General features: G+C 24.6%; 2 protein-coding genes across 6 annotated transcripts; both read left to right on the top strand.

The window, feature by feature from the left end:
• The first annotated feature begins 831 nt into the window (after positions 1–831).
• LOC114939135 (aminopeptidase N-like) lies at positions 832–10,172 on the top strand. Of its 2 annotated transcripts, none has more exons than XM_085480562.1 (13): positions 832–1,004; positions 2,791–3,281; positions 3,531–3,989; positions 4,512–4,695; positions 5,322–5,460; positions 5,907–5,982; positions 6,885–7,207; positions 7,909–8,186; positions 8,856–9,046; positions 9,184–9,498; positions 9,578–9,644; positions 9,786–9,851; positions 10,003–10,172. In XM_085480562.1, the coding sequence occupies exons 2-13, from the start codon at positions 2,821–2,823 to the stop codon at positions 10,105–10,107; spliced, it is 2,664 nt and encodes an 887-aa protein (XP_085336688.1). In that variant the 5' UTR covers positions 832–1,004; positions 2,791–2,820; the 3' UTR covers positions 10,108–10,172. The 2 variants fall into 2 exon arrangements, with proteins under 2 accessions (XP_085336688.1, XP_085336689.1); XM_085480563.1 differs by having other exon boundaries at positions 2,788–3,281.
• Positions 10,173–15,277: 5,105 nt separating this feature from the next.
• On the top strand, positions 15,278–26,110 carry LOC114939149 (aminopeptidase N-like). 4 transcript variants are annotated; one of them, XM_085480578.1, is made up of 13 exons: positions 15,278–15,394; positions 17,940–18,430; positions 18,680–19,138; positions 19,661–19,844; positions 21,151–21,289; positions 21,724–21,799; positions 22,708–23,027; positions 23,798–24,075; positions 24,755–24,945; positions 25,084–25,395; positions 25,479–25,545; positions 25,694–25,759; positions 25,913–26,110. In XM_085480578.1, the coding sequence occupies exons 2-13, from the start codon at positions 17,967–17,969 to the stop codon at positions 26,021–26,023; spliced, it is 2,667 nt and encodes an 888-aa protein (XP_085336704.1). In that variant the 5' UTR covers positions 15,278–15,394; positions 17,940–17,966; the 3' UTR covers positions 26,024–26,110. The 4 variants fall into 4 exon arrangements, with proteins under 4 accessions (XP_085336704.1, XP_085336703.1, XP_085336706.1 ...); XM_085480577.1 differs by having other exon boundaries at positions 17,937–18,430; XM_085480579.1 differs by lacking the exon at positions 15,278–15,394 and adding an exon at positions 15,395–15,451.
• Positions 26,111–27,853: the final 1,743 nt, after the last annotated feature.

Genomic DNA, 27,853 nt, shown 5'->3' with positions numbered 1-27,853 from the left:
CAAATTTGGAAAATGTGAAATGATGTGCTAACTTTCAATCCAGGTTAGATGTTAATTGTCCAAGTCAATGGTCAACGAAAACAATTCCTGATATAGAGGTTGGTTTTCTACAGAAAAAATGATGCTTGCGAGGAATCCGGAAGAATACGCAGAGACAATTAAGAAGAAATAGTAATCGAAATGTGATTCAAATTATTTAAATATAGAATATTAATATTTTTTATATTATACATATATTTTAGTATTAAGATTAATTGTAATATTCTTTATGGTAAATGTGACTGATATATATATATATATATATATATATATATATATACAGGGTGTTTAGTTACCGGACACCCTGTATATATATAACTAATGGACCAACAATTACAAATGGATTTTATGGTCAATTTGGGAACGATTTTTTCTCAGCGAAAATGTCGAAAAAGGTCATTATTTTTTACAACTTTTCAATATTTGTCATTATGTATCTTTATAACTAAGCCTCAAATTAAAATTTTATTATAATAAACTTTACCTGTAATTAACTGAAAAATGTATTTCAGTTAAACTCTTAACTTCAAAATGTTTAGTTTTCAAAAAACCCATTTTATTCAATCGCTTATGACTAAAAAATCTCAACATTCTCAACATTTTTCTAAGGAAAAATCGTCTCCAAATTGGCCAGAGAATGCGCCCTTAATCATTGGTCCCTTAATTATTGGACACTTTGTATATTTATATATACATATATATATATATATATATATACATGTTTTGTTGACCAAACACATCATGTTTGCCATGATGACACGTACAAAGAATCAGTCAGTATTTCGTAGTCGGTCGAACCACATCGTGGTAGATATAATACTTTTAATAAAGCGTGTGTGAATATATTATATTCTTCCAACATTGCGTGCGGCTAGTATTAATTTGTTGCAGCTAATTGTTAAATAAATAAAATTTTTATTAATATATATATACTTTTACAATTAAATATTGTTTCGAAATAAAGGGTAAGTCAAAATAAGTTAAAAATGTAAAAATATATATATTTGTCCACAAAACACATCATATTTATGATGAAATGTTGAGAGAATCAGACAGTATTTCATGGTCTTTCGAGCCATATCGTGGTAGATATAATACTTGTAATATAGTGTGTGTATATAAATATATTATATTCTTCCAACATTGTGTGATGCTAGAGTATTAATTTGTAGCAATTAGTTGTTTAAAAATATAATTTTTATCAACGTATTTTTGCAATTATACTGTTCCGAAATATAGAGTAAGTCAGAATAAGTTGAAAAAATTTATAATTGTATATATTTATCTACAAAAAGTTTAATCTTACAGCCTAACAGAATATTGAAAAATTTTCAATTTTAAAAAATTATTAATCTACTAATTGTCAATCGAATGAAAAATTCATAATATTATATATTTCATGCAATTGTTAACTCCACATCTATTTTGATGTCTTTAATCTGAAATATCTACAAAAATCCTATTATATATACAGAATGTTCCAGAACTAGTAATAAATCTGTTAATAGTAGATTCCAAGGATCATTTGGAGTCGATATTTCTTCTGTGAGAATGTCGAAAGGAAAGCAATCATTATATTTGCATGTTCTCAAATTTGCTATCATGTATCTTTTATATTAAGTCTTAATTTAAAGTTCTGTTAACAGTAAACCTTACTTCAAATTTAATGACAAATGTGATTTTGTTAATATTTCATTTCCACAAGGATTAGTTTGCGAGAAACCATTTATTTTTAATAGCTTATAACTATAAATTTATTAGTACTTCGACAATTTCATTATAAGAAAAATTGACTAAAAAATGATATCAGGTATCTGCTATTAATAGCTTCATTGCCAGTACTGGGACATCTTGTATATATGTATATAATTTTTATTATCAAGTTTATAATTTATACAATTTAAAATTGATTTTACGTTGGTTTTATTATCGGTGATTTTTGGAGTTCATAATTTACACAATTTAAGAAGAGAAACAACACGGACTTCTAAAGGAAAATAATAATATACATGTGCTCTCTTTCTCTCTCTTTCTCTGTTTCTCTTTCTCCCTCTCTTATTGCCTTTGTCACCGCTGCTCAGTCTTTCTTATCCTTACGGTCTTCTTCTTATTTCGAATAAACACACAGGTTCTTATGTACGTAAAAATAACGGGTCTTGCGTTTATAAATGTAATTTGTTTCAGACAACTAACTTTATGTTCTATGAATCTTTATATTCTAATAACTTATTTTCTAAATTTTATAGATTTTAAATGTATATTATTTTTTGATCATGTAATAATTTTTTGTCAATTTATTTCTTTCATATTGCTGTCAATTACAATATATGCAAAATTGAAATACACTCACACACACACACCTATAAATTCATTAGAAAAAGGAATTGTGCAAATAGAAATTTGCACATAAATTTTATCCTTACCATATAATATTAAATATTTCATTAACTAGGATGGCTTTTATTTAATAATTATAATACGTTTTGCATTTAAATTATTTTCTTGGATTTATTTTCTTGTGCACATCAAAGACAGAAAATGCTTATAGTGCTGAAAACCTCAAAGCGAACGCAGCCTATATGTTACATTAATAGCATCAAACAACTGCCATCGCGAAAACTAACAATTTAACAGTTGTAAAATAATTAATAGAAATAATATCACTTGCGCGAGGCGCTCTTGAGTCGTCTAGTGATTTGAAAAAGACATCAAAACTATATTTAATTTCTCTATTTATCTTTTGTTTAGCAGATCTAAAATAAATATTCTTTTCCCGACATAATGATATTTCTAAAACTATTATTAATAAGTAGCGGATTAATGTTTATCCCTGAGACGGCTTCTATTTGTAATGAATCATCTTTATGCTACCAACCATCAGAATATATAAAACCGATCCATTATGATATCAAGCTTATAACATATATTGAAGGACATATTTTCTATGGAGAATACAATATCAGCATAAGCATACTTAACCTAACGAAAAACATATATTTACAATTAGAAAAATTAAATATTCAAGATATAGTTTTATTTACAAATGGAAAAAAATATCATGAGTATGATAAAGATATAGTTTATAAAGATACAGTTTATAAACTGACATATAATATTGTAGAAGACACAATTAATATTTTGTTAATGGCTGAGTTATCACCAGGAAATTACATTTTAAATATTAAATATCATGGTATTGCTGATGAAGTTTTTAGAATTTACGACGTAAAAGGAAAAATTGCGTAAGTAAATAATATATGTTTATTAAAAAAGGACAATGTGCAATTACATAAAACGTTGTAATTAATATATTTTATTTATGTATTAAATGTTTCAAAAATTATTATATATCATGGAATTTAAATATAAAGACGTTCAATCTTTATCTTTAATGCATATTATTACATATTATATTTATACGTTTTTTAATTCCCAATATGTTTATGCTTGCTAAAAATGTTTCATTAATTTTTCCTTTATGAAATGAATAGTTGGGTAGCTGCTATTCATTTCCATATAATATGCCCTCGACGAAAGCTTTCATGCTGGGATGAACAGAATTTATTGTTAGAAGCAACCTTTAACATATCTATAGGATGTAATCAATGTACGGCTTTATCAAATATGCCATTGCAAAATGAGGAAGAAAATGAGTACAAAGTGTTATGGACACACTTCGCTACCACATCTGCAATGTCGCCTTATCTTGTAAGAATGATTGTGTCTAATTTCCTATCACGTATTGATTATGACAATCGAAACATTGAAATATGGTGCAGTAACGAATATGAGTTTCACATGAAATTTGCAAAACATTTTGCTGAAAATATCACGTTGTTGCTTAAAAATGAATGGAATTTACGTTCGAAGCAAATATTGAAGGTGACGCATGTTGCAATTCCCAATTTCCATGACAATGGCATAACAGATTTTGGACTTGTTTTATATAAGTGAGTACAAGTGCTTAAAGTTACATTAAAAATAAAATTATATTAGTATGCAAAATTGAAATATTTAAAAACAAGTATAACTTTTGTTTCTGTAAACGTTCGAAAGTATAAGGAATTGCAAAAACGATTTTAGTAGAATTAAGTATATTCATATTATTACAAAGTTAAAGTATATCGTTTTAATACGTACATAAAAGATAATGTATGTATGTCAAATCGTACCCTTTAAGGTAGATATTAAAACTGCAATAAAGCTATAAAGGAATGACATTTTTTTATTTATTTCAAACTATTGTGCTTTGTCAACAATATATACATATTAACACAAATTTATAAATGTTAGATATTGTAAATTAGAAAATAAATAAATGTTATTTGGTACGATTTATATTGATTTGTTTATTTGTACTTATAAGTTTGTAAATCGTACATATACATCAATTAAATTAAAATATTCTAACAAAAATAAAGTGTTATTTTTTATAAAATTTCTGAGTCTTTACATTTAAATATAATTTACAGGGAAACAGATATCTTCTACGATAAAAAATTATATCCTATTACTCGCAAAATCGAAGTAGCTCAATTAGTAGGACGTAAAGTGATACAGGAATGGTTTAATATCCTGTTGAATAGTCTGTTAATGTCGAATTGTTTGATGAAAAAAGGTTTTAGTGCATTGTTTGCAACGAATGCTGTTAATATGGTATGTTATTCTAAATATTTTCAACACTATCTCGCTCTCATCTTCTCGCAAACGATGTAATACTGAAGCATTCATATTGCAAGATTTTATTATATCAAACTTTTTTCAAAATTTATATGCATTGTTTGTGAATTGTCTTGAAAACATATTTAGCATTATTTAAAATAATGAACTGTTTTTTAGAAAATATTATTTTCACATCTTTACATGCATATACAATTATAATTTAATTTATTAAAAATTTTTATTTTTTAACACCACTTTATTAAATATTTTTAAAATATAATTGTAATATAAATTGAAATAAATTAATCAAGAACCATTACACATGGTATTTATTGAAATAAATTTGATAAAGAGAAATCTGCATATAACACTATGAGACAATAATTTAAAAAATATGTAATATTTGTTAATATTAATATAAAATTTTAGATTATACATTATTATATTTATTCATTATATTTATTAATGTGCGTAATATATTTGTTAATGTATGTTTTTCAAAATGAGAAAGTGTTTTGTTACAACAATAAAGTAACTGTAATAATATTAGTATCTATTTGTATTGAATGCAAGTATCTTCAAAACGATTATATCAATATCTTAATTATTTTTTTCTATAGATTTATCCTGATTCTCGAATAGGAAATTTATTTGTAGTTCAAAGTCAACACTACTCTTTTAATTTAGATGGTGATTATTATATGTGGAATTCTGCTTTACAAGTTAACAGTTCATTGGAAATTCCCGATTTTATCAGAGGTATACCTAATATAATAAAATAGTCCGCGTAAATTTTTTACCGTTAAAATTTTTAAATATGTGTAAAATTAAAAGATAATTAATTCTCTCTTTATCTGGATTTTAAATAAATATTATATTTATACAAGTAAACATATCGCGCGCGCACGCCCACGCACACGCACATACAAGGTGTCCGATAATAGCCGCACATATCGTATGTAGGTAGAGGGAATTAATTGAATAATCCTTTAAAATTTTGCTATCTTCGTAGATATTAACAAAAAATGTATTTATAAAATAAAATAATAAACGATGCTGCTATAACAAATATTTCATTCTTACGCGATTACTACTTTGTACACATATATAATATTAATTTAAATAATCACTATGTTTACAAGTAACCATTACAGTAAATATATATTTATAATATATCTAATTCATAATTTTGATGTAAATCGTAGCACCTTTTATACTGCGCATGATGGAACACTTACTCGCAGAAGGAACGTGGTTGAAATTCATGAGCCTTTATGACAAGTGAGTAATACAATATATATGGAATATAATATGAAAAAATTACAATTGTACAACATTAATATTTTATAATAATAGAAGTTTTATATAATGTCCCTTATCTTCTCTTGTTTTTTCTGATATTATTTTATAATGTTTTTTTCTTAGTGTTATAATTCCGCTTTTTTCTGCATCTTCTACTAGAATTATTTTTAATTTCCTTACTTTTCCTATGAAAATTGATTCTGCAGAAAGTAATTATTGTTTTATCGTTATCACATTTTCAAATACATATTTATTGTTTCAGTTTTGTTTTATGAATTATTAGTGTGCACAAAGTGCAATTTAAAAAAACAAATATAAAAATTATAGAAAATCATATAAATTATTTAAAAAAATTATTTTTTTTTATTATTTCTTTTATTTCTTTATATTGTCTATAATTTTTATATCTATTTTTTTAAATTGCACTTTGTGTTACATTGGTTTTCTAATATTTAACAGGTTTTTAAATATGTAACACTTACATCTATTTTCCATTACTTTCTCTATTTTTATTATCTTTTTATAAAAATCGATCTCCTTTATATTATTTTTCATATTTTTGTTTTGTCTTCAACTTCTTATTTGTTTTATTTTTTTATTTAATCAGTTTATACAATCTCAATACTTTGCTAAAATATAATCTGTATTAATGTTAATAATGCGTAAAAATTTAAATAAAATTATTAAATTTTATTTAAAATTATGTTGTATTCTTTATTATCAAAATATAGATATAAGATATATATAAATATATAAATACATAGAAAGTGTGCAATATATGTATATTTTGCTTCTTAGTATTTAATAAATTGTTTTATAATATTAACATAATACAGACAAAATTTTAACATATTTTTATACATTATACTTTTTGAATTTAGGATATCACATTTTTCAAGCTCGGCGCATCTTACTGCAATAATAGATAAAGATACGCGTGTACAACTAGTGAGAATGGAAGATTGGGCTTCGGAAAAGCATTGTCCTCTTATTAAAGTAGCACGAAGTTATGAGTTGATGGGCAAAACAATAGTATGGGTAGAATATAGTAACACATTAAAAATTCGCTACGTTCCTGTATCTTATACTACGGAAATATCTCCCGATTTTGACAATTTTACTATGCATTTTTTACCCGTGTCAAAGCATTTCTTATTTCCATTTGAAAAGAATGGTTGGGTGATATTCAATATACAACAAGTTGGTAAATATGAACAAATGAACTTATTATGATTTATTTCTCGCCTTTATTTTACACACACATAATTGACATAATTTTATATTCTTATTTATTTTATTCATTGTCCTATAAAAATTTGAGATATTCATTATATAACTATAATAGTTTTAAAATGTTTTGTGTAGTTTTCTGCATTATATATATATAATATATATATAATATTACATTTAAGATAGGTAGGCGTTTTCTAAATAATACAATTCAATGTTAATGTATTTTTTTTTAATAATAGTAAAAATGATTAAAAAAAGAATTATATTTGAAAAATTATTAATAGTAAGTGCAGGTAACTTACAATTTTCGTAACGTTACATGTTACAGAAATTATATTGGTTAGCATAAACTAAATATTATTTTTGCATAACTAGAATCAATTTTATTTTATGGCATATAACAATATTTTACCCAGTTTATTTTCTCTTCTATTTGAAGTATTAAGATAACATTTTTATAATTACTTTTTTTATATATAATAGTATTTTATTTATATATATATATAAAATTTTTGATATGTTTTCAATTTATAATTTACATATGTAAACAAAAGTATAAAACAAAAATTGAAGTTTGAAAATAATTAAAAAATAAGTTTGAAAATATTAAATATTAATGATAAAATTATTCAAAACTATCAGAATTGATAAAATTTATTTACTATTCGACAGGATATTATCGCGTTAATTATGATGATGAGAATTGGCGAAGAATTTCACATTATCTAAACTCTGATGATTACACGAAAATTCATGTTCTTAATCGTGCCCAAATTATCGATGATGCATTTCATTTAATAATAGCAGGCCAACTCAACTCCCACATTTTCTGGGATCTCATAGTGTATTTGCATCGAGAAAGAGATTATGTGGCATGGTATCCTATGTTTAAAGCTATGGAATATATGTACGGTACTTTTTCATGGAAAACAATAGTTGAAAATATTACGGTAAATATTAATAAATTTCAATAAAAAATATTATATTTTAAATATTTGCATCTACACCCATTGATTACAATTTAGAAAAATATGTCCATCAATGATAAAAATTTACATACTATTACGTCGTAAACAAATGTGCAAACAAATTAAATTTGAATCATCACTCACTCGAAGAACTGTCCGAATAATTTATGATTTTTATTACTCCAAATATTAGCATATAACATTGTTATTGGATATATAGGAAAGTGCTTAAAATCTTTGTCAATGAATGCAATTATATTGGCTTTATATTAATATTACATGTTGTAATTAAAAAAAAATTGAACATATATATATTAATATATTTTAGAAAAATTTAATTATATATTTCAAAAAGATATATTTTATATCTTATTTAAAAATAAAATATGATTCATAAATAGTTATGAAATTTTGATATCTATTAAATATTATAAAACATTTCGCACAAGTTAAACCATATTTTTGCGTACGTGTATAATACATACGTATATTTGCACGTACATATGTACGTGAATAGATAACGTTAGCGTCTATAAGAGTTGCATGTATGTTTTTTTCATAGAGAAAATTAGAAGAATCTATTAAAAAATATAATAATTTTTAAATACATTTATAATATAAACAAATAAATATATATTTAACAATTTTTAGTATATAGTAAGATACTCATTATACAAGGTACTTGAAATAATCAAATATGAAGAAATTGATGATACAGACGAACTTAGAATATGTTTACGACAAGAAGCTGCAAGATGGGCATGTTTTCTCGATAGCCCGACATGTAAGAAAAAAGCCAACGATAAATTAGAACAACATATCCAAGATCCTAAAAAACACAAGTAACTATTGTTATATATTTGTAGACTTTCTTAATAAATTTCTTTTGAAGATATCGCCTACAATGTTTAAATGATTTGATCAAAAGATTCATATGCTAATTTTTAATAAGAAAATTTAATTTTTTTATACGTTTTAGACTTTTGCCATGGTGGAAGAAATGGACATATTGTAACGGTTTGATGATAACTAACAACATAGAGACTTGGGGATTAGTGTATAGTATAGGATATGGTATAGATTATGATCGTGATACATTTGACCCTAAATTTATAGAATACTTGACCTGCTCTGAAGATGCAGATATAATTAAACACTATTCAAAAATTAAAGCTTTTAAAAAACGAGAAATTCAATATCTTCTTTTTAGTTTCTTACATATTATTACAAAGCATGCAAAGAATCGCATTTTACTGCGGTACATATTAAATAATTTTTTGGACTTAAAACCAAAGTAATTTAATATATTTTTATAAATATTTTCTACAAAAATTTATTATGTGTATTATATGTATTTGTTTTTTTGTTTTTAGACATGTTGATATACCTGCAGCATTTATTATTATCATTAATAATGTATATTCCGTAAATCAAACTCAGGTAAAAATTTTACATGTTTATATATGTATGTATATACAAAATGTGATAAGAATACAATATTGTTATTTCATAATGTTAAATCATTTTGATAATGTTATATTAACGTTGTTTATTAATAATGTCAAAAATAATACATTTTAGGAAATAAACAGATACGTTCAATGGTTGAAATACTATAGAGACATATTTGTTAAAAAGGAAGAAAGGGTAAATTTGAAAAATATTATTATAAAAAACGAAAAAGATGAAATATTGTTCCATTTTATTAATTTCTAATTATTAATTTTATATTTGTTTTGTTTATTATATGAAAAGTATATATTGATTTTATGTGCAAATCTCTGTTTATATATATTAGGATATTATAACGCAGACTTCTGGCAAAATTGAAAGCAAGATATCAATTCGCAACAGTCAAATCGAAAAACAAAAACGGTATTTTGATAGTATTTTCTATTGGTAAATGTAAAAAAATTGCAGCTTTACATTGTGTGCGTGGATATACTTCATATTAATAATTTTTATATAATGTACTATTTATATTTTATTGCTTTATTATACTAGTATATATAGTTTTATTATTACTAGCTATATAATAATTACTATAAACTGTATTGTTAGATATAAAATAAAAATAAAATTGTATAAATATAAAAAAAATATATATAAATTTGTTTGTTAAATAATAAATGCACTATCTATAAATTTTGAATTACATATTGACTTGTTTTTAATTTTTTCTTTGAATTAATAAAAAAAAATGTTTACGCACATACACATACACATGTATTGTATAAACGTGTGTACCCTTACAAAAAAACTACCAGAATATAAAAAAATTACTGGTATAACAATAATATATTATAGAAAAAGTATTACTATATCAGTAATTTTTTGTACTTTTCTGGTTTTTTGTACGAATATAAATAACGAATTTTCATTTAAATATTATAAAAATTTACAACCAACATATTTATACTTATACGTATTATTAAATTTGTCATTATTATATGTATATATATATGCGTGTATATGTGTGTGTGTTTGCATATATAAAATAATAATATATATTATATATTATGTATATTATATATATATATATATATACAGATCATATTATATGTATATTAATTATGTAATTAATCCAATACAATTTATAAATAAATAAATATATATGTATAAATAAATCATGTTTGTATAACTATGAGAATTAGTAAAATGTTAAAATTATATGTAAACTAATTATAATTATATGTGCTTACATGTTCAATATTTAAATATCTTTTTTATTTAATATTTTACTATATAAAATTTGTGATTGATTAGCATTTTTTAGTTTACAGTAAATCACATAACACAATTTCTCTCTCTCTCTCTCTCTCTTTCTCTCTCTCTCTCTCCCTCTATACCTCTAACCCAGTTACTCCTTTTTTTTGTAAATTCTCATTTCAATAAAGTTATTTAAATAAAATATTAATCTTAATATTAATATTTATTAAATTATGTTACATAACTTCCAAATTGTGCAATTTAATTTGGCGCTTGTTACTAATGTTTTTAATAGTCATAAAAATACTGCAAAATCGGAATTTTAACTTACAAGGGGACACTACACCCAGTACATCGAGAATCAGGATGCCAATTTTTTTGGTGATTCTAGAGGTTAAAAAAAGGTATACGTGTTTCGGCGTTTTGTCGAATGCTCCGTAGTTTTCGAGTAAAAAATTTTTTAAAAATCGAAAAGTGCAGCAGCGATTAAGAGCTAACTCGTAGGTCGCAAGTTCGAGTCCGTGTCTTGTTACTATTTTTTTGTTTTATCTTGCTAGTTTTGAAAAAGTGTTGTTGTTTAAATATATTTATTTATTTATTTAATTAAATTATTACAATAAAAAAATTTTTTTTTCAAATATTTTGTTTTTATATCTTATTTTTATTTAAATTATATTTGTCATTACACATTATATATATTTAAATATATTTAAACAACAACACTTTTTCAAAACTAGTAAGATAAAACAAAAAAAAAGTAACAAGACATGGACTCGAACTTGCGACCTACGAGTTAGCTCTTAATCGCTGCTGCACTTTTCGAATTTTTAAAAATTTTTTACTCGAAAACTACGGAGCATTCGACAAAACGCCGAAACACGTATACCTTTTTTTGACCTCTAGAATCACCAAAAAAATTGGCATCCTGATTCTTGATGTACTGGGTGTAGTGTCCCCTTGTTAGTTATATTTAATTAATTTTAGCAATTACATTTAAAGAAATATAAGCATAGATAGAAGATAAAAAACATAAAAAACTTTTATCATTAAATTGACGTGTTCAATAAATTCGCGTCTAACATGTGTTTCTTCCAGTCAACGCGATAAGTTTTAATATTAACAAATTAAATTATTATTTTATTTGTCTCTATTATTTATCGTTTCTTAGTATCTTTTAATAATAAATGTTAATTATATTTTAGCAAAATAAAATTTGTACAACAGTGTTGCAACATGTTCGAAAAAGATAGAAATCCGTTATACTAAAATCGGAAAAGAATTAATATATCTTAAAAGCTTATATATGCACATTAAATTAAATTATATATACATATGGAGATGTATGTATGTTAATATTCTCTCTATGATAGCTTTTTGAATATTAATTTTATACTGTCATATCGTTATAAAAGAGAATTCAAATCGATATAATATTATTTTTGGATAGAAACTAATATGTGTATTACCAGAGTTGAAATATTTATAATACTTTCCATTAAAATCTAAAGCGTGCACAGTCTTGTCTTTTTTCACAATTAGTGCTTTGTTACCACGATCACATGTTTATAACACCATAATATAGGTAACAATATAAATAAAATTATGAATAAAAAATCATGAATAAAAAATCATAAATAAAATCATGAATAAAATCATGAATATAATCATTAATAAAAAAAAAACGATATAATAATAAAAAGAAAGAAAGAAAGGCGATAAATATCATACTGTATATTATAACCATACGAATTTTCATGATAAATTCGTGCTTTAACAGACTCAAAATTGGCCAGTTTCTGAATTCCGGAGGATACAGTTTCTTCGCGAGATCGTATGGCGCCTCGCATGGCACGTGCGCATTCTCCCCTTGTCTTTCAGCATCTCGTCTTCAGCTAACGAATAGTTGATAACTTTCAGTTTATTAATTGTTCACTTTACTTTAACTTTAATTAATTATGTATTTTATGTCGCGTATGTTTAGATCCTGTTTTCTTCTTGCAATATTATATTTTGCCGGCCGACATCTGCGATTATTTTGATATTGCTGTGCAGCAAACTTATATGCGCAAAAACGCATAAAAAAAGAGAAGAAGATTTACCCTTTTTTGTTTACACTTGTCATTGAATTTCTTTCCTGCACGTCTTCGTCTTCTGAGGTACAAAGCGACTTTTCCGACGTCGACACGTTGATAACGTGATTTTTTTCCGGCGCGGTGACGTTTTTTGTGTTTTAATTCTCAGTTTTTTTTACCACTCATTTTTGGCCACCCTATTTTATCACTCATGGGTTAGAGTAACCCAGAGTTTTCTTTTGTTTATATTTCTGAATTTAATAAACCTATTTTGAAGTATTTTTTTACAATCGATACGCCAGACAGTAAGAAAAAAGAATATATCGGTACAAATATCACCAGATTTCTACGACTTAAGATATTTAAGAAAAAATGAAAAGTGATCTTCTAAAATTTCGAAAAAATTATTTTTGATATGGGTTAACGTAACCCAGAAGGGTAACTAAAGATTAATATTATTGCCAGTATTGAAAATCTATAGCCGTTGACGAAAGTTAGTACTGAAAATCAACGCAGCCGTTGACGAAAGAATTTGATGACGTTGATGAAAAGTAAAACTGTATTATTATTTTTTTATGTTTGCTGTTAATGGTGATGCACATTCGCACATTAATTAAATATTCACAATATAAACTGATTGAAGACAATATGTATCACTCGTTCTTCGTAGTGCTCTCGAATGTGGTTCAATCACAAAGAGACGTAGTGCAATAATTGCATCATGAAATTGCATTGTTCGTTCCTTATCTGCGACAGCGGATATGATACAATGAATATATAATTTACAGAATGTCACTTAATTGGCGTCCCCTATTTGAGCAATGTTCCTCGTGGAAAACTGAGTTGAAAAGTCCTGTACCATTTTTTTCTGTAAGGCATAATAAATTAGTAATTTTTCAGTAACGTAATAACGTTAATGCTCATCGAAACCTATAAAATTTCATTGTTCAATTTTAGTAAATAAAATTTTATAGTTTTCGACGTGCTCTATAGTTCTATAACATAGTTCCGATTGTAGGCTGCCACTAAATATATATTTAAACATAGAAACTTGAATTTTCCAATATATGATAGAGTGGCCGTATTTCGAGCATTTTATTTATTGTAAAATAACTTTCGTACAGTCTTGGGCACGTACATTAATTATCCAAAGTGGTGCTGTCTATTTAAATATTTAAAACATTTTAGACAATTATGTAACCCTAAAAATTTATAGATAAATTAAATTATCGCTTTAAATGACTGTAACTAATTAAAAAATTAAAAAACGAGCTTTAAAAATATTGAAATTTTTTATTATCAAACTGAGGACCATTTAAAGGACGTATTCCCACATTTTGAAGCTTGCGCTTTTATTCTTATAATTAGTTTTCGTACAGAATTGTACGAGAATTATTATGCAATAAATAAAATGTTCGAAATACGGCCAGCTCATAATATGCGATATTCAAAAATTCAAGTTTTTATGTTTAAAAATATATATATTTAGTGGCAGCCTACAGTCGGAACTGTGCTACAGAATTATAGAACTCATCGAAGCCTGTAAAATTTAATTTTTTAAATTTGAAAAATGTGCAATGATGTGCTAACTTTCAATCCAAGTTAGATGTTAATTGTCCAAGTCAATGGTCAACGAAGACAATTCCTGATATAAAGGTTAGTTTTTTACAAGAAAAATGGTGTTTGCGAGGAATCCGGAAGAATTCGCATAGACAAGAAAAAATAATAATAAAAATGTGATTCAAATTACTTAAATATAAAATATTATTATTTTCTATATTTTATAAATTATACATATATTTTAGCTTTAAGATTAATATTCTTTATGATAAATGTGACTGATTATATATAAATTTATATATATATATATATATATATATATATAAATATATTACGGCGCGTCGCAAAGCGGAAGGAGGAGCGAACGATGACTGTCTACGAATCGTGTTCGAGAAATCTATATATATATACATATATATACAGGGTGTTCGGTAACAGGGCCAAAATGTAAGGAGTGATTCTACATAATAAAATAAGATGAAAATCAAGAATGACAAAATTGCGTTCAAGACTTTGTTTATTAATTATAAATATTTTAAACTTCGCATTAAGGGCGCCTGACGCACGGCAATTTTCCGATATTTTGCGTGCGTAAGGTACATCGGTAGAGTCGCCGTCAAAATACACTGTGACGCATATATATATACATAAACGACCTTACATGTTTTGTTGACCAAACACATCATATTTGTCATGATGACACGTACAGAGAATCAGTCAGTATTTCGTAGTCTGTCGGACCACATCGTGGTAGATATAATACTTTTAATTAAGCGTGTGTGAATATATTACATTCTTCCATCATTGCGTGCGGCTAGTATTAATTTGTTGGAGCTAATTGTTAAAAAAGTAAATTTTTTATCAATATATATACTTTTACAATTAAATATTGTTTCGAAATAAACGGTAAATCAGAATAAGTTAACAATATTAAAATATATGTATATTTGTCCACAAATACAAAATAATTTAATCATACTGTATTACGGATTTTTAAAGAATTACAAACATATAATCGTGGATGTTAATTTTCATTAAAAATAATTAATATGAGTAAGATAAACAGAATTATTAAGAATTATTGTGAGATAATTATTACAATTATAAAATTAAGACAATTATTAAGATAAAATTATCGGAAAGAATGTGTATATTACGAGATATTAGACCATATTTTTTACAACCATGTTTTTTGAAATAAGTAATATAAATTTGTAAATAATGCATATTTATTTGATAAATTGGGCAAAATTTGAATTCGTTTATATTAAGACAACAGTTATACACAAATGCCTCCACACACACACAAACATAAACATATATAAACGATCTCAAAATTTTTGTTGCCCTAACACATCATATTTATCATGATGAAATGTTGAGAGAATCAGTCAGTATTTCATGGTCTTTCGAGCCTCATCGTGGTAATTATAATACTTGTAATAAAGTGTGTGTGAATATATTTTATTCTTCCAACATTGTGCTGCTAAAGTATTAATTTGTAGCAATTAGTTGTTTAAAAATATAATTTTTATCAACGTACTTTTGCAATTATACTGTTCCGAAATATACATAGAGTAAGTCAGAATAAGTTAAAAAAAATATATAAATGTATATATTTATCTAAAAAAAGTTTAATCTTACAGCCTAAAAGAATATTAAACAACTATCAATTTTAAAGAATTATCAATCTACTAATTGTCAATCGAATGAAAAATTCATAATATTATATATTTTATGCAATTGTTAACTCCACATATATTTTGATGTCTTTAATCTGAAATATTTAGAAGAATCCTAATATATATACAGAATGTTCCAGAACTTGTAATAAATCTGTTAATAGTAGATTCCAGGGATCATTTGGAGTCGATATTTCCTTTGTGAGAATGTCGAGGGAGGCAATCATTATATTTGCATGTTCTCAAATTTGCCATCATGTATCTTTTATATTAAGTCTTAATTTAAAGTTCTGTTAACAGTAAACCTTACTTCAAATTTAATGACAAATGTGATTTTGTTAATATTTTATTTCCACAAGGTTAAGTTTGCGAGAAACCATTTATTTTTGATAGCTTATAACTATGAATTTATTTGTACTTCAACAATTTCACTATAAAGAAATTTGACTAAAAAATGATATCAGGTATTGCTATTAATAGCTTTATTGCCAGTACTGAAATACCTTGTATATATGTATATAATTTTTATTATCATGTTTATAATTTATACAATTTAAAATTGATTTTATGTTGGTTTTATTATCGGTGATTTTTGGAATTTATAATATACAATTTAAGAAATGAAATAACACAGACCTCTAAATGAAAATAATAATAAATATGTGCTCTTTGTCACCGCTGCTCAGTTTTTCTTATCCTTTTATTGTCTTCTTCTTATTTTGAATAAACATACAGGTTTTCATGTAGGTAAATCAATATCAATAACTCGCGCTAAGCGCGCGCTTGTATTATTTGGTAAATTACAAAAATTGAGAAATTAAAGTTATACACATAATTAAAATTTAGCAAATTAAAATTATGTATATAATTATAAAAACATTTGAGAATTAAAATAGAAGCGCAGATGAAAAATAATAATATATTGTACATGTGCTCTCTTTCTCTCTCTTTCTCTCCTTCTCTCTATCTTTCTCTCTATTACTCTCTCTCTCTCTCTCTCTCTCTCTCTCTCTCTTTCTCTTTCTCTTTCTCTTTTATTTTCTTTGTCACCGCTGCTCAGTCTTTCTTATCCTTACGGTCTTTTTCTTATTTCGAATAAACACACAGATTCTTATGTACGTAAGAATAACGGGGTCTTGCGTTTATAAATGTAATTTGTTTCAGGCAACTAACTTTATGTTCTATAAATCTTTATATTCTAATAACTTATTTTCTAAATTTTATAGATTTTAAATGTATATTATTTTTTGATCATGTAATAATTTTTTGTCAATTTATTTCTTTCATATTGCTGTCAATTACAATATATGCAACTATGAAATACACACACACATATATAAATTCATTAGAAAAAGAAATTGTGCAAATAGAAATTTGCACATAAATTTTATCCTTACCATATAATATTTCATTAACTAGGCTTTTAATTAATAATTTTAATACGTTTTGCATTTAAATTATTTTCTTGTATTTATTTTCTTGTGCATCAAAGACAGAAAATGCTTATAGTACTGAAATCGTCAAAGCGAACGCAGCCTATATGTTACATAAATAGTATCAAACAACTGCCATCGCGAAAACTAACAATTTAACAGTTGTAAAATAATTAATAGAAGTAATATCACTTGCGCGAGGCGTTCTTGAGTCGTCTAGTGATTTAAAAAAAACATCAAAACTATATTTAATTTCTCTATTTATCTTTTGTTTAGCAGATCTGAAATAAATATTCTTTTCCCGACATGATGATATTTCTAAAACTATTATTAATAAGTAGCGGATTAATGTTTATCCCTGAGACGGCTTCTATTTGTAATGAATCATCTTTATGCTACCAACCATCAGAATATATAAAACCGATCCATTATGATATCAAGCTTATAACATATATTGAAGGACATATTTTCTATGGAGAATACAATATCAGCATAAGCATTCTTAACAAAACGCAACAAATATTTTTACAATCAGAAAAATTAAGCATTAAAGATATAGTTTTATTTACAAATGGAAAAAAATATCATGAGTATGATAAAGATACAGTTTATAAAGATACAGTTTATAAACTGACATATAATATTGTAGAAGACACAATTAATATTTCGTTAATGGCTGAGTTATCACCAGGAAATTACATTTTAAATATTAAATATCATGGTATTGCTGATGAAGTTTTTAGAATTTACGACGTAAAAGGAAAAATTGCGTAAGTAAATAATATATGTTTATTAAAAAAGGACAATGTGCAATTACATAAAACGTTGTAATTAATATATTTTATTTATGTATTAAATGTTTCAAAAATTATTATATATCATGGAATTTAAATATAAAGACGTTCAATCTTTATCTTTAATGCATATTATTACATATTATATTTATACGTTTTTTAATTCCCAATATGTTTATGCTTGCTAAAAATGTTTCATTAATTTTTCCTTTATGAAATGAATAGTTGGGTAGCTGCTATTCATTTCCATATAATATGCTCGCGACGAAGGATTTCATGTGGGGATGAACAGAATTTATTGTTAGAAGCAACCTTTAACATATCTATAGGATGTAATCAATGTACGGCTTTATCAAATATGCCATTGCAAAATGAGGAAGAAAATGAGTACAAAGTGTTATGGACACACTTCGCTACCACATCTGCAATGTCGCCTTATCTTGTAAGAATGATTGTGTCTAATTTCCTATCACGTATTGATTATGACAATCGAAACATTGAAATATGGTGCAGTAACGAATATGAGTTTCACATGAAATTTGCAAAACATTTTGCTGAAAATATCACGTTGTTGCTTAAAAATGAATGGAATTTACGTTCGAAGCAAATATTGAAGGTGACGCATGTTGCAATTCCCAATTTCCATGACAATGGCATAACAGATTTTGGACTTGTTTTATATAAGTGAGTACAAGTGCTTAAAGTTACATTAAAAATAAAATTATATTAGTATGCAAAATTGAAATATTTAAAAACAAGTATAACTTTTGTTTCTGTAAACGTTCGAAAGTATAAGGAATTGCAAAAACGATTTTAGTAGAATTAAGTATATTCATATTATTACAAAGTTAAAGTATATCGTTTTAATACGTACATAAAAGATAATGTATGTATGTCAAATCGTACCCTTTAAGGTAGATATTAAAACTGCAATAAAGCTATAAAGGAATGACATTTTTTTATTTATTTCAAACTATTGTGCTTTGTCAACAATATATACATATTAACACAAATTTATAAATGTTAGATATTGTAAATTAGAAAATAAATAAATGTTATTTGGTACGATTTATATTGATTTGTTTATTTGTACTTATAAGTTTGTAAATCGTACATATACATCAATTAAATTAAAATATTCTAACAAAAATAAAGTGTTATTTTTTATAAAATTTCTGAGTCTTTACATTTAAATATAATTTACAGGGAAACAGATATCTTCTACGATAAAAAATTATATCCTATTACTCGCAAAATCGAAGTAGCTCAATTAGTAGGACGTAAAGTGATACAGGAATGGTTTAATATCCTGTTGAATAGTCTGTTAATGTCGAATTGTTTGATGAAAAAAGGTTTTAGTGCATTGTTTGCAACGTATGCTGTTAATATGGTACGTTATTCTAAATATTTTCAACATTATCTCGCTCTCATCTTCTCGCAAACGATGTAATACTGAAGCATTCATATTGCAAGATTTTATTAAATCAAACTTTTTTCAAAATTTATATGCATTGTTTGTGAATTGTCTTGAAAACATATTTAGCATTATTTAAAATAATGAACTGTTTTTTAGAAAATATTATTTTCACATCTTTACATGCATATACAATTATAATTTAATTTATTAGAAATTTTTATTTTTTAACACCACTTTATTAAATATTTTTAAAATATAATTGTAATATAAATTGAAATAAATTAATCAAGAACCATTACACATGGTATTTATTGAAATAAATTTGATAAAGAGAAGTCTGCAATATAACATTATGAGACAATAATTTAAAAAATATGTGATATTTGTTAATATTAATATAAAATTCTAGATTACATTATTATATTTATTCATTATGTTTATTAATGTGCGTAATATATTTGTTAATGTGTGTTTTTTAAAATGAGAAAGTGTTTTGTTACAACAATGAAGTAATTGTAATAATATTAATAATTGTATAAATTTTTAAGAGTTTAACAAGGCTCTGTAATATAAATGTAAATTTAACGTATAAGACGGGCAATAAGAGCCAAATCGCGGATGACAATGCGTTATCCTAACGAAACTAAATTATTTTTCGTTAGAATTAAATACCGGTGCACAAGGCACCAAATTTTACTTGGACACAGCCAAGATTTTAAATATGAAATAATCTCATACTTGAGATTTAATTTCAATACCCCTTTAACCCCCCTACGGAAAATAAATAAATGAATGCAAGAGAAAAATATAGATCCGAAAGTCGCTGAATCGGGAACGAACCCGAGACCTTTCGCTTGCCGGGCGACTGCTCTTCCAGCTGAGCTATTCAGATCCCTTCGATTCTATACTTTTCTCTGTTATATATATATTAATGTTGGTAAACAAATTCCCGATTCAGCGACTTTTGGATCTATATTTTTCTCTTGCATTTATTTATTTATTTTCCGTAGGGGGGTTAAAGGGGTATTGAAATTAAATCTCAAGTATGAGATTATTTCATATTTAAAATCTTGGCCGTGTCCAAGTAAAATTTGGTGCCTTGTGCACCGGTATTTAATTCTAACGAAAAATAATTTTGTTTCGTTAGGATAACGCATTGTCATCCGCGATTTGGCTCTTATTGCCCGTCTTATACGTTAAATTTATATTAATAATTGTATTTAATGCTAGTATATTATTCAGAACGGTCATATCTATATATTAACTATTTTTTTTATAGACTTATGAAGATCATCGAATAATAAATTTATTTGTTGTTCAAAATCAACACTACTCCTTTAATTTGGATGGTGATTATTATATGGGGAATTCTGCTTTACTAGTTAACAGTTCATTGGAAATTCCCGATTCTATCAGAGGTATACCTAATATAATAAAATAGTCCGCGTAAATTTTTAACCGTTAGAATTTTAAAATATGTGTAAAATTAAAAGATAATTAATTCTCTTTTCATCTGGATTTTAAATAAATATTATATTTATAAAAGTAAACATATCGCGCGCGCACGCCCATACAAAGTGTCCGATAATAGCCGCACATATCGTATGTAGGTAGAGGGAATTAATTGAATAATCCTTTAAAATTTTGCTATCTTCGTAGATATTAACAAAAAATGTATTTATAAAATAAAATAATAAACGATGCTGCTATAACAAATATTTCATTCTAACGCGATTACTACCTTGTAAACATATATAATATTAATTTAAATAATCACTATGTTTACAAGTAACCATTACAGTAAATATATATTTATAATATATCTAATTCATAATTTTGATGTAAATCGTAGCACCTTTTATACTGCGCATGATAGAACACTTACTCTCAGAAGGAACGTGGTTAAAATTCATGAGCCTTTATCACAAGTGAGTAATACAATATGAAATATAATATGAAAAAATTACAATTGTACAACTTTAATAATTTATTATAATAAAAGTTTTATATAATGTCTCTTATCTTCTCTTGTTTCTTCTGATATTATTTTATAATGTTTTTTCTTAGTGTTATAATTCCGCTTTTTTCTGCATCTTCTACTAGAATTATTTTTAATTTCATTACTTTTCCTATGAAAATTGATTCTTCAGAAAGTAATTATCGTTTTATCGTTATCACTTTTTCAAATACATATTTATTGTTTCAGTTTTGTTTTATGAATTATTAGTGTGCACAAAGTGCAATTTAAAAAAACAGATATAAAAATTATAGACCATATAAATTATTTTAAAAAATTATTTTTTTTTATTATTTTTTTAATTTCTTTATATTGTCTATAATTTTTATAATATCTATTTTTTTAAATTGCACTTTGTGCTACATTGGTTTTCTAATCGTATTTAACAGGTTTTTAAATATGTAACACTTATATCTATTTTCCATTACTTTCTTTATTTTTATTATCTTTTCTTAAAAATCGATCTCTTTTATATTATTTTTCATATTTTTGTTTTGTCTTCAACTTCTTATTTGTTTTATTTTTTTATTTAATCATTTTATACAATCTCAATACTTTGCTGAAATATAATCTGTATTAATGCTAATAATGCGTAAAAATTTAAATAAAATTATTAAATTTTATTTAAAATTATGTTGTATTCTTTATTATCAGAATATAGATATAAGATATATAAATATATAAATACATAGAAAGTGTGCAATATATGTATATTTTGCTTCTTAGTATTAATATATAATAAATTGTTTTATAATATTAACATTATACAGACAAAATTTGAACATATTTTTATACATTTTAAATACTTTGTGAATTTAGGATATCACATCTTTTAAGCTCTGCGAATCTTACTGCAACAATAAATACAGATATGCATTTACATCTAATGAGAATGGAAGGTTGGGCTTCGGAAAAGTATTGTCCTCTTATTAAAATAAAACGATATTATAATGAATCTATCGGTCAAGCATGGGTACAATATAGAGACACATTAAAAATTCGCTACGTTCCTGTATCTTATACTACGGAAATATCTCCCGATTTTGATAATTTCACTATGCATTTTTTACCCGTGTCAGAGCATTTCTCTTTTCCATTTGAAAAGGATGGTTGGGTGATATTCAATATACAACAAGTTGGTAAATATGGACAAATAAACTTATTATGATTTATTTCTTGCCTTTATTTTACACACACATAATTGACATAATTTTATCTTCTTATTCATTTTATTCATTGTCCTATAAAAATTTGAGATATTCATTGTATAACTATAATAGTTTTAAAATGTTTTGTGTAGTTTTCTGCATTATATATATATATATATATATATATATATATATATATATAATATTACTTACATTATTAATATTATTAATATTATATATATATATATATACATATATATAATATTACATTTAAGATAGGTAGGCGTTTTCTAAATAATACAATTCAATGTTAATGTATTTTTTTTTAATAATAGTAAAAATTATTGAAAAGAGAATTATATTTGAAAAATTATTAATAGTAAGTGCAGGTAACCTACAATTTTCGTAACTTACATGTTACAGAAATTATATTGGTTAGCTTAAACTAAATATCATTTTTGCATAACTAGAATCAATTTTATTTTATGGCATATAACAATATTTTACCCAGTTTATTTTCTCTTCTATTTGAAGTTAGGATAACATTTTTATAATTACTTTTTATATATATAATAGTATTTTATTTATATATATATATAAAATTTTTGATATGTTTTCAATTTATAATTTATGTAAACAAAAGTATGAAACAAAAATTGAAGTTTGAAAATAATTAAAAAATAAGTTTGAAAATATTAAATATTAATGATAAAATTATTCAAAACCATCAGAATTGATAAAATTTATTTACTATTCGACAGGATATTATCGCGTTAATTATGATGATGAGAATTGGCGAAGAATTTCACATTATCTAAACTTTGATGATTACACGAAAATTCATGTTCTTAATCGTGCCCAAATTATCGATGATGCATTTCATTTAATAATAGCAGGCCAACTCAACTGCCAAATATTCTGGGATCTCATAGTGTATTTGCATCGAGAAAGAGATTATGTGGCATGGTATCCTATGTTTAAAGCTATGGAATATATGTACGGTACTTTTTCATGGAAAGAAATAATTGAAAATGTTACGGTAAATATTAATAAATTTCAATAAAAATATTATATTTTAAATATTTGCATCTACACCCATTGATTACAAATTAGAAAAATATGTCCATCAATGATAAAAATTTACATACTATTACGTCGCAAACAAATGTGCAAACAAATTAAATTTGAATAATTACTCACCCGAAGAACTGTCCGAAAAGTTTATGATTTTCATTACTCCAAATATTAGCATATAACATTGTTATTGGATATATAGCAAAGTGCTTGAAATCTTTGTCAATGAATGCAATTATATTGGCTTTATATTAATATTACATGTTGTAATTAAAAAAAAATTGAACATATATATATTAATATATTTTAGAAAAATTTAATTATATATTTCAAAAAGATATATTTTATATCTTATTTAAAAATAAAATATGATTAATAAATAGTTATGAAATTTTAATATCTATTAAATATTATAAAACATTTCGCACAAGTTAAACTATATTTTTGCGTACGTGTATAATACATACGTATATTTGCACGTACATATGTACGTGAATAGATAACGTTAGCGTCTATAAGAGTTGCATGTATGTTTTTTTCATAGAGAAAATTTGAAGAATCTATTGAAAAATAATAAAAAATTATAATAATTTTTAAATACATTTATAATATAAACAAATAAATATATATTTAACAATTTTTAGTATATAGTAACATACGCATTACACAAGGTACTTGTAGAAATAAAATATGAAGAAATTGATGATACAGACGAACTTAGAATATGTTTACGACAAGAAGCTGCGAAATGGTCATGTTTTTTCAATAACCCGGTTTGTAAAATAAAAGCCAACGATAAATTAGAACAACATGTCCAAGATCCTAAAAAACACAAGTAAATATTGTTATATATTTTTAGACTTTCTTAATAAATTTCTTTTGAAGATATCGCCTACGATGTTTAAATGATTTAATCAAAAAATCCATATGCTAATTTTTAATAAGAAAATTTAATTTTATTTATACGTTTTAGACTTTTGCCATGGTGGAAGAAATGGACATATTGTAACGGTTTGATAACTACCGACATAGAGACTTGGGGATTAGTGTATAGTATAGGATATGGTATAGATTATGATCGTGATACATTTGACCCTAAATTTATAGAATACTTGGCCTGCTCTAATGATGCAGATATAATTAAAAAATATTTAAAAATTGACGCTTTTAAAAAACGAGAAATTCAATATCTTCTTTTCAGTTTCTTACATATTATTACAAAGCATGTGAAAAATCAAATTATACTACGGTACATATTAAATGATTTTTGGAACATAAAACCAAAGTAATTTGACATATTTTTATAAATATTTTTTACAAAAATTTATTATGTGTTATATAGATATGTATTTGTTTTTTTGTTTTTAGACATGTTGATATACCTGCAGCATTTATTATTATCATTAATAACGTATATTCCGTAAATCAAACTCAGGTAAAAATTTTACATGTTTATATATGTATGTATATACAAAATGTGATAAGAATACAATATTAATAATTGTTATTTAATAATGTTAAATAATTTTGATAATGTTATATTAACGTTGTTTATTAATAATGTCAAAAATAATACATTTTAGGAAATAAACAGATATGTTCAAAGGTTAAAAGTTAATGTAAACGAAAGTGTTGGAATAAAAGAAAAGGTAAAGTTAAAAAATATTATTTTAGAAAGCAAAAGGAAACGACCTATTGTTCTATTTTATTAATTTCTGAATATTAATTTTATATTTGTTTTGTTTATTATATAAAAAGTATATATTGATTTCATTGTGCAAATCTTTGTTTATATTTATTAGGATTTCATAACGCAGAATTTCAACAAAATTGAAAGCAAGATATCAATTCGCAACAGTCAAATCGAAAGACAAAGACAGTATTTTAATAATATTTTTTGTCGGAGCAAGTAAAAAAATTGCAGCTTTGCATTGTGTGCGTGGATATACTTCATATTAATAATTTTTATATATTGTACTGTTTATATTTTATTGCTTTAATTATTACTAGTATATATAGTTTTATTATTATTAGCTATATAATAATTATTATAAACTATATTGTTAGATATAACATAAAAATAAAAATGTATAAATAAAAGAAATATATATATAAATTTGTTTGTTAAATGATAAATGTACTATCTATTAATTTTAAATTACATATTGACTTGTTTTTAATTTTTTTACGCAAATTAATCAAAATATATTTTTACGCACACACACATATACATGTATTGTACATATATATATATATATATATATATATATTTATATTTATACCCTTACAAAAGGAATTACAAGAATATGAAAAAATTACTGGTATAGAAAAAGTATTATTATATCAGTAATTTTTTCGTATTCTTGCAGTTTTTTTTGTTTGGGTATATATAATGAATATTTATTTAAATATTATAAAAATTTACAGCCAACATATTTATATTTATACGTATTATTAAATTCGCTATTATCTATATATATGCGTGTACCATTTATGTGTATGTGTATGTGTGTGTGTGTGTGTGTGTGTTGGCATATATAAAATAATAATATATATTATATATTATGTATATTATATACATATACAGATCATATTATAAGTTAATTATATTATTAATACAATATAATAGTATAAATAAAGAATTATTTATGTATATATATATAAAACATGTTTGTATAACTATAAGAATTAGTAATATGTTAAAGTTATATATAAACTAATTATAATTGTTTGTGCTTATATGTTCAATATTAAAATATCTTTTACATTTAATTTGTTATTATATAAAATTTGTGATTGATTAGCATTTTTAGTTTACAATAAATCACATAACACAATTTCTCTCTCTCTCTCTCTCTCTCTATCTTTCTCTCTCTCTTTCTCTCCCCCCGCCGTCTCTCTTCTTTCTTGGGTAAATCTACATTTTAATTTTAATAAATTTAATTAAATAAAATATTAATTTTTATATTAATGTTTATTAAATTATATTACATAACTGTCAAATTGTGCAACCTAATTTGGCACTTATTACTAATATTTTTAATAGATATTGAAATACTGCAAAATGTGTTAATCGGAATTTTAACTTTAATTATTATATTTAATTAATTTTAACAATCACATTTTAAAGAGATGTAAGCATATAGATCCAAGGAGAACAGAAAAGTCAAATTGACATCATTTTCATCTGCTGTTCTTCTTGAGATCACACAAAAGAGAAAATCGATACGATCGAATTATGCTCTCTTTTTCTCTTTTTTTTTTTATTTGCAAAATATTGGACCATCTCATCTGATACTTTCACAAAAATGTTCTCTTTCTGTTTTGTTTGCACGATGATTGATAAGAAATGACTCGTTCCTCGTTTTTAAATTTTAGTTTGCATTTTTACAAACAATAGAGGATATACGATATTTTATATTTCTATTACGCATATATGTATATGTATAGTTGATATAAATATACAAGAATATTTTTGAATAGAACTAAGATATAGATTCTCGCGTCTTAAAACATCGAAACGTAATTTATTCATTGAATTGACAGGTTGATAATTTATATAGAGAAAAGCGATTTGGATATACATATACTTAATCACGTTTGACTGAAAAACCGACATAGAATAAAACAATAAAGCTCACAAACCAAATTATACAGATTGTTCCTGAAATGAGTTGCTCTACTTTAACATCCTGTACAGATTTCAATTTCCGTTCATTTCTTACGAGTTTCTTCAAGCACAG

This window comes from Nylanderia fulva, unplaced genomic scaffold, assembly GCF_048542155.1.
Source record: "Nylanderia fulva isolate GAGA-0341 unplaced genomic scaffold, ASM4854215v1 Scaffold15, whole genome shotgun sequence".
Taxonomy (NCBI): domain Eukaryota; kingdom Metazoa; phylum Arthropoda; class Insecta; order Hymenoptera; family Formicidae; genus Nylanderia; species Nylanderia fulva.
Note: the sequence above shows the minus strand (reverse complement) of the source record. Positions and strands in the feature narration are given on the sequence as shown.

Excerpts from the sequence above, each read along its gene's own strand:
- LOC114939135 (XM_085480562.1), top strand. The coding sequence starts at position 2,821 with ATGATATTTCTAAAACTATTATTAATAAGTAGCGGATTAATGTTTATC. Across the intron at positions 3,282-3,530 it reads GACGTAAAAGGAAAAATTGC|TTGGGTAGCTGCTATTCATT; the intron begins GTAAGTAAATAA and ends TGAAATGAATAG. Across the intron at positions 8,187-8,855 it reads CAATAGTTGAAAATATTACG|TATATAGTAAGATACTCATT; the intron begins GTAAATATTAAT and ends AACAATTTTTAG.
- LOC114939149 (XM_085480578.1), top strand. The coding sequence starts at position 17,967 with ATGATGATATTTCTAAAACTATTATTAATAAGTAGCGGATTAATGTTT. Across the intron at positions 21,290-21,723 it reads AATTCCCGATTCTATCAGAG|CACCTTTTATACTGCGCATG; the intron begins GTATACCTAATA and ends TGTAAATCGTAG. Across the intron at positions 23,028-23,797 it reads ATTCAATATACAACAAGTTG|GATATTATCGCGTTAATTAT; the intron begins GTAAATATGGAC and ends ACTATTCGACAG.